We start from the raw sequence: 8,664 nt of genomic DNA, 5'->3' as shown, positions 1-8,664 counted from the left end.
AAGCTCTGGTAGAGAGGGATAAGCGATTTGACGGCTCTGCTGGCATTGATGCACGTGGCACATATGAGGCTTGGCAGCAGCTTTGCAGTCACGATGGCTCCATCAAAGAGAGGACCAAAAAATGGCACCTGTAGACCCCAAAATAAAAACAGCACATGAGAAATTGAGCCGAGGGAAGCTAAAGGAAGCTCAGGAGCAAGTTCCAAAATGAAAAACAGGAACAATAAAGAATATGCCTTATTCCCATGGGATTTTCACAGCAAGGCACCTGCTGCTTGATGAAGGTGAGAGGGAGGCAAGAAGAGGAAGACTTCACCCTGAACAGCTCGAGGCACTTCAGATATTCAGCTACATTACAAGTGATAGTTTGCACAGCCTCCTCTGTAAATCACAGACAGAAAGAGGCTCTGAGTCAGCGTGGCAGGTTGGATGCCACACTTGCTAGCAGACGTTGCATCTTGCATTATATAAATACAGATTATTGACGTTTGGAAAAATAAGCATCAGCCCCACAATAAAAGTCTACTAAATTATTTTGCCAGGAAACAGTATGAGCACATTGTTTTACATACTGACATTTGTAGTATAATATTCATCTCCTATTTTTTAAGTTTTTAATCTTTTGTAATTAAGCTTGATGTGCAGTTGTACATTTCACAGTATATTCAACTTATTATACACATTAGCAAAATTTGCCTATGAATTGGAAGTTAATGCTCCATTTGGAGCAGATACTCAGAGAGGTTTTCTGTCTTGCATCTCAGCAGGACGTTGATTCACTGACTCCTCCACTGGCAGGAGCTTTTGCTTCGGATATTATTCCATAAGCTCCTTCCATGGACTTTTCTAAAAGAAAAAAGTTGAGCTGATCCAAGATCAGGAGATGCAAGAAGATGGCATCTCTTTGAGGCAGTGCCCCATAGGTACGGTGGGCAGAGGCAGTGGGTCTGTCTCACGGACAGTATCAAGATGTGAGAGCTGTGTTACTGCAGGGTTACCTCCAGAGGAGCCCACTGCTTTCATTTGGTGGCATATGGCTCTTCAGACAAAGGCAACATTAGGAACAAGAGAAAAGAGGCCCAAACACTTTATAAAAGTGAAAAACGCCTGCAATTAGGTAGGTATAACGTGCTTTGCTATGTCAAGAACAGAGAAAAACATAATGATTAACTGCATAGGAAATTTCATTATTGACAAGTAGTCAAACTCACTTCCCTGTCACAAACTCAAAATGAAAAAAAAAAAATCTAAGCAGAAGCTAGCAGCAATTACCAATATTTAAGCTATGGATTTTCTCCATCTGTACAGAGGCTTATCACATAAATAAATACCCTCCATTATTCTTCTGCAACTGCTCGTGGGTGACTGTGACAGTCATTCAATAAATGGACAAAGAGAATAATATAAATCCCCTGCATCTAGGGAATTCCTCTAATTAGAAGTGGCAATGAATTACAGAAGAAATTTGGATTTAATATAACATCTGCAAATGACAGCTGTCTTCTCACAGTTATTTTGTCATTCCTTTACTTAAAATATTGCTTCCTCCCACCTCCAAAAAAAAAAAAAAAAAAAAAAAAAAAAAAGATTAATGAAAAATCTTTGCACGGTGTTTTGCTTTATTTCATCATGCTACCATTAGTAACTGGAAAGAAAAGTGACAGGAAGAAAATCTTTGCCATGGAAGTGATAACGTTCTACAGCACCAAGTTTCTCCAGCTTATGCAGTTACATTTCTACGTGATGTTTTTAACACACACACACTCTACCTTTCAAGTATTGACAAAAGGAGATAAAATGTAAATCTCCATTTTTATGCGAGTATGAACAAGCAAATGAAGTACATACTAGTACTAAAACTACATGCACATGTGAATGCTGGATGTTTTAAGTCAGATTAGCAATGTACATATGCTGCAATACAGAGGAATCGATTCTCATTTTGACTGTAAGTAATTTTTGCTTGCTGGACTTAGTTACAGTATTTCAGAAACACCTGGAGCCTAGGGAGTGTGGCTAATTGTCTTAACACAGGATTTATACACTAAAAATACACATTCATTTTGTGTTCATTTTGTACATCATATATATGTGTGTGTGTAAACACTTAACCATGCTCATATTTCTAAAAGTCTTTCACTGAGCAATTTCTCCAGCATTTTTTTTTCCCCAAAATTATCCTCAATGTGTCAGAATTCTTGAAACAAAAAGTTCAGCAGTTGATGCCTCCAAGTTAAATAGACACGCTCCAACAAACCACACTTTTCTCTACTACAAACCCCCTGCTGAACCTTGCAGGTTGCTCTGCCTGCCTGTGGGGCACACGGGGAGAGAAGCCCTGCTTGGCCTGGTTGGCCCCCAGCCACAGCACTGCCACCAGAGGAAGCAGAAGAGCAATAAAAATGGGAGCACACTACAGCTGTGAACTCCACTACCTGGCTAATTGCATGCGATTATTTAAAAGAAAAAAAAAAAAATTGGGGAAATGAAGAAACACACTTTCTTTTCTAAGAAGCAAGCCAGATTACTCAAAGAACTGAGACCCAAGCACATTCCCTGTCAAGAATTCTTCATGAGGCAGAGTTGGTGTAGGCTTTCTGATGGGAAGAGAGAGCAACAATGTGGATGATGGAAGCAACTTTTTATTGAGTGTGAATGGTTGCCAAAGAAGACAAGATGTAACCAGAACCAGAACCAAGAGCAGGGTCATTGGAGTCAATGGGATGCCACGGATCATCAGGATCCAACATAGAGCCCACTGTAAGGAGGGAAAGGGGACAGCTGAACTCAATGCACGGGAGCACACGCCCCACTCAGTGCTTTTCTGCAAGCCAGCATTTAACCAGGTATTTGAGAAAAGAACTGTTTCAGATGGTTACAAAATATATGTATATATATTAGGCTTAGGAAGGAATGAAATATTTTAAAAAAGTCAAGGGAAAAATCCTTCCACTCCTAGGCTACCACAAATGTCAAAGCAAGTCATCCATGGACAAGAAATTAATATTCACCACATTGCAAACACCTGCTTCATTATAATTTCCAGGATAAAAAAAAATTATTTTGGTTGCACAGAGTAAGAGTAGGCAAGGTTAAATAAACCTCCTGAGCACAAAGACTTCAGTTCTATAGCAAGCAGCACTAGTTAAAAGACTGGGGAATGGGTAAATTATTGTACCAAATGGCTGAGAATTAATCTCTGATGACTAGCTGCAATCTAACAAGGCATCTGTGTCCCAGGGAACCCGCAGTATGTCCCTGGCGGTATGTGCAGTGTGTAGAGTCTGCCTGGCATTCTTTGTCCTCTTTTGCAGGCAGCTTTTCGTCTCATTGTTCAGAATATCCTCATGCATCTGTGACGCGTGGAATGCATTCACACTAACAGACTTACTATTGTCTTCCCTCAGAAGCTTTGTCGAGCAAAGACTGCATCACGGTTCCTGATAATTATATTGCTTAATTAATCAAGACAAAAAAAATTTGCAAATCATTGCCCCGTTGCCAAGCAGGGAGATAAAAAATGAAAACAATACAAGCTGAAGCAATATAACAAAAGTAACAGCTATCTGATCAGAAATTCTTATATAATGAAGCTATTAATGCTAAATCGGTTAATGTTAACATTGCTCCAGGTGTCTCTACTTAGATGCAAACAAAAAGGCTAACATTATGTATATAAAAGGCCAAATGTTGCCATGGATTCTGTAACCTGATAGAGAGGACAGCCTTTTCATTTGATTAGGGAATGCAATTTAAATACCAGGGACCGAAGCCAAACAACAGACATTTCTCTCTGCAAGCCTCTTTCATTCACCCTGGGGTCAGTAGCTGGTGAACAAAAGGTCAGCCACACTTGCCCTGGAAATGTCTGGATTAATTTTATTACATTGTAATGGTTTGCACTTTAAATGTAGGGATAACACTAAATTTCCAGTTACCTATTATTCTTTCTGCCCGTTGGGTATTTTTGACTAATATACAGGATGACACAGCCTTTCTCGGGTTGATTCTGAGAGTTTTCAAGCATGGAGCTAAACTCTGGATTTCCTTACGGAAGACTCAAAGTTAAAAATTCCAAGAAGTAAACTGCAGAACTCAACATCAAGTGCAAAGAAAAGAAACCCAATATTCCAATGTATAAAAGATTTTCATGTTTGAAATGCCTACTGGCAAGCCTCTAGATGCTAACATATAATAGCCCTATCTAAAAAAATACTGTGACCAGCCAGTGAATACATCACCTGATAGATGCACTCTTCCACAGTTGATTATTTTCTTGGACAAACAGTGTCCCTCACATAAGGAAAACGGTATTTATCACATTGATCACTTTTACAAAGTATATACTACATACACCAGCAGCTATTAGGTCAGTGTTCTTTTTTATGCATATGGACTTGCACACAGTTGACATTTTCCAAAGAAACAAAATCCACTGCTTAAAAAAATAAGAATATCTTAAAATGTGGTTGCATAACAATGAATTAAATGGCACACAAACTCAAATGCTTTGTTTGATGTAAGAATATGCAACGCCCACTCTACCCCATTGACTCAGATTATGGTTAGGGTCTTGAAAATATGTGAGGTTATGCACAGTGCTGTATGTACAGCAGTACATACATCGTATGAGGTGGATCAATATCAAATGTGGAATTTAAATCTTTATTGTTTTGCTACTCCTGGCTCACTTTGGAAATTCATCATGTGCACAATAAATTCTATGGTATCAGAATTCTGAAGTGGTTCTTTAAGCACTGAGCACAATGTAATAAAATTAGTTGCATATTTTAATTGCTATTTGCATTTCTAGCTTGGAAAAAATAACAACAAACTCTAAAGCATTGAGCTTTAACTATCAGTCAGTCGTGCAGGAGATATGACAGATTCAATAAAGCATTTAAAACGTACCTCTGGTTTCTTCATTATTTCTATGAAAAACATGTGGTTCTTCATCGGATAAATAACAATTAAAACATCTCCAAAATCTGTTGGTATAATGCCCCTGCGGTAGTTCCTGTTGTGTTCAGACCAGACGATGTGAACCTCATCATTTCCCAAGTGACGAAGCTGCAACAGCAAATTGGCTCTTTATTAATCAGAGTGATAACAACAGTTTATGAGGGGTCATGGCTTACAAATTGAATTAGAATGTTCAATACTAGAAATATTTCATTACAGAAAAAAAGTTGAAATATTGTTTTTCTCCATTTGCTCATCAAAAGATCAGCTAAGTAATTTGCTTCATTGAGAACACATTGTTTTCTGATGGCTTAATTAAGTAATTATCAAGCTAGCCATTAAAATGATATGTAAATGTACATTATATACAATAAGATGGGAATCTGAGCTGCTAGAATGAAATGTTAAATACAGGACAACAACTGTCAGTTCAAATAACGTGGCTGTGACAGAAATGCCTTGACTCTGGATGTCAAGAAATTTCCCAGCATGAATGACTGTTTCTCAATTTATTGCATTAAAAAAATATTTTCTTGCTGTCTGTGTGTCCAGACAGGGCTTTTGTTTGAAAATGTGAGCGTGATGTTTTGGACCACTGAAACTACAGAAGAACGTGAAATACTGGGGAAGTTACTTTATTTGGAGCAGAGCTGCAAAAAATGCAGATAAATTTTGAGTAGGACATACCCCAAATCCATCTAAAGAACTGTGTGCTTGCTTTGTGATGGGAGGAAGTGGAGCTGACCTAACAGATGGTAAGAAGTATTTGGCAATAACATACAAGCTATGCACAATAGTTCCAACTGTAAGCTTTAAAGTTAAAATTTAATCCACGTGCAAAATGTCAGCCCAATTCATAAAGAGAATTTAAGTCCCACTTAAACCTGAGAAGAGCACTACCTGAGTTTGGTGCCAGGCCTCTGAACAATGCGTACAACACACCTAACCAAAAAGTCAAAGCAAACTCTGCTTTCTGCTCTGGCTCTGTACAAAAAAAAAGTTTTTATTGGTAAATCATCCGCACAAGCCTGGTATTATAGCTGATATTATGCCAAAGCACTTGCTCTCTTCAGAACCAGGTAGAGCCTTTTAATGTAAAGAATTTCAATCCCACAAGGCTGAGAGGCACATATCCTAATTGTAAGAGGAACGTGTGCACCCACGAACCACAACAGGAATCAAAGCCACAAGTGCTGCTTACAGCTTAGTACTCTAGAGGAGTAGAATAAAGCTACACTCAAAGAAGGACTCAGGTTCTCCGTTTTAAATGAAACAGAAGACAGCTGTATTCACTTAAAGCTATAAATAAATGACATTTTTAATTTCTGAAGAGAATGCAAACAGTCTGAACCTATAAGAAATGTGGATACATTGACAATAGTAATGCTAGAGCTTCCTGCACATATAAAATTAGCATGAACTACAGCTATCATGGCTGTCCTGAACATGTTGCCTAGTTGTAAAGGAAAATTCAAACAGAAGACCGATCCGTTTTACTCCAAAAAGAAGACTTGGAAGATAAGGGTTGGTATTGCTTCACCTCCTAGTGCTTTGGGAACTATACAAGGCACACACAGCTACCAAAACAGGAATCAAAATACATCCAAATGCCGCTTTTTAATTCACCATGAATTATTTTGCTAATAATCAAACACTTCATGCTGAAAAAATCCCCCAAAATTAAAACTTGATCACACTGAGGAAAGCGGAGCTCGGTAAACAAGACGTCAGCTCAATCTCTGCTGGTTTGGGACAGGAAGAGATGTTAATAAAACACTGGTTTTGCTGCAATCCCCATCAAATGCAGCAGAGCGCGTGTTACCGCCTTGGTTTTTAAATCACACGTCCTTAACCACTGCATCTATATAAACATTAAACTGGCACCCACCAAAAATATTTGTTCTCACGAGATCATTCCGTTGATAAAAACCATTGGGACAAAGCTGTTGGCAGCAGCACAGCAGCTGCTGTGTTCTGGGATGGCTCTCTCCACACAGCGCAGGCTGTATGCTCGATGTCCTCGACGCAGGGCTGCTCCAAAGGCCAAAGGGACACAGACCGGAGCAGGGGCACGCGCAGGTGGGGAAAAAAAGAACCCGCTCTATTACAGCCCACAGCAGTCGAGAAAGAAGGAATCTGTCTCAAAACCCCAAGTGAGGAGAAGCAGCCCGATTGTTTCGGCACACACTCAGCCCGCCACGCGTGGCTGCGAGGGTCGGCACCGGTCGCGGCACACACCTCGGCCTGACCCCCTCTCCCCACTAATTGCATTAGCCAGCCAGCTGGCTCCAGAGAGGAGTCGTCTGTTTGCCCGAAGAATTCCTGCTTGTGGGGAGGCAGGGCTGCTCCTTTCGCTAAGGAACAGTCAGGCCTGACATCCCCATTGTTTGGCCGACAGTGCGCCCATCCTAAAATCTAAGTTTTATTTGTAAATTAACCAAGAAACTTCCTGCCAGAACAGTGCTGCCTGGAGACTGATAATGTGTGCCTTTCATTCCCTTTCACTCTTACTGTATCACTGCCAATTTGTTTTTCTGCTGCTCGCCAGCCCTAGGCTATAAAAGCCTTGTAAGACATAAGTGCAATTATAGTCCTGGAGTCAAATGAATTGGACAAATCCAATAGCACAGCTCTGTCCCCACTTTGCAAACCCCTACAGCAGTTAGATTAGCTGCTAAAAATCTAATCTAGCTCCAGCTAACAAATTTCTGCAGCGAAGGAGCAAGAGTTCAGTATGGGGTTGCAAGCAGATTTCTGAATTGAAAAAGTTCTGCTATGACAATGGGGGAAGATGGAATAAATCACTTGAAAATTTTGCAGCCCATCTTTAAACTGTTAGATGCAATTTAGTTAGAACAAGATGGGGGACTGTAGGATGCTGCTACTCTGATTGATTTTCATTCTTACCACCAGAAATCCAGATAAAAAAATTTAGAAACAGTGATGCTGAACCCTAGGAACAGCAATAGATAGCAGCTGAATTTTTGTTGTCCTGCAACTGTACAAGAAATTACTTCTTGCAGGGCTGTCTTATTTGGAATGACTTGGGGTGGTTTCTATTTTCTGTTGGTGGTGTTTCTGTTTTATGTTCAGCTTCCTGAATGAACAATATATCAGCTTACACTTCATATAAAGGTATTCAAAGTACAAATTACTGATGCACAAAATAAAGGATTGAGTTCCTTCTCAGTGGAAGTGCACTTATCCCTGAATTTATAGCAGAAATGAATTTATCCTCATTTTCAGTAAAAGTAAAGGACCAGAATAACGTATTAAGTAAAATTACTGCATCTGCTCCATTCCCTAGCCCACAGAACTTGTGGTCTGCTGTACTGCTTCCTTGGCCAGCAGGTGGTAGACCTTCTGTACAGCTCCAGAGCTTGAGAGCTAAGCAAACTGACTGGTACTGAATTCTTTCTGTCTATAGGCAAAATAAGCAAAGAAACCACAGAAACGACAAAGATTGAGGAGATAAGAGGGAGTTTAGGTTCCAAACAGCATCCACACAATGGTATCTGATGGAAAAACAAGGAAGGCAAGAAAAAGGTTATGGTCTCCCCACTGCATCCCAAATGGGAGCATGATGACATTTTCTCCTCTCAGTAATACTGGTCTCTAACACCATATATTTCTTTTGTAGCAAAAACTAAAATGGAACAGGTACTATATGCCTTTGAGTACTTCAGTATATGGCCTCCTTGC

General features: G+C 39.7%; 1 protein-coding gene across 5 annotated transcripts in view; it reads right to left on the bottom strand.

Annotated features, from left to right (window-relative positions):
- The window catches only part of RALGAPA2 (Ral GTPase activating protein catalytic subunit alpha 2), a 121,517-nt gene that overhangs the window by 43,478 nt on the left and 69,375 nt on the right, over window positions 1-8,664 (bottom strand). For all 5 annotated transcript variants that reach the window (XM_085218663.1, XM_085218661.1, XM_085218659.1 and 2 more), the window contains 2 exons: window positions 4,912-5,070; window positions 1-128 (listed from right to left, as the gene is read on the bottom strand). In XM_085218663.1, the coding sequence (XP_085074789.1) occupies window positions 1-128; window positions 4,912-5,070 (287 nt within the window). The remainder of the gene's footprint in view (window positions 129-4,911; window positions 5,071-8,664) is intronic.

The sequence above is a fragment of the Meleagris gallopavo genome, chromosome 2 (genome assembly GCF_905368555.1).
Source record: "Meleagris gallopavo chromosome 2, MGAL_WU_HG_1.1, whole genome shotgun sequence".
NCBI lineage: Eukaryota > Metazoa > Chordata > Aves > Galliformes > Phasianidae > Meleagris > Meleagris gallopavo.
This window is presented reverse-complemented; position numbering and strand designations above follow the sequence as displayed.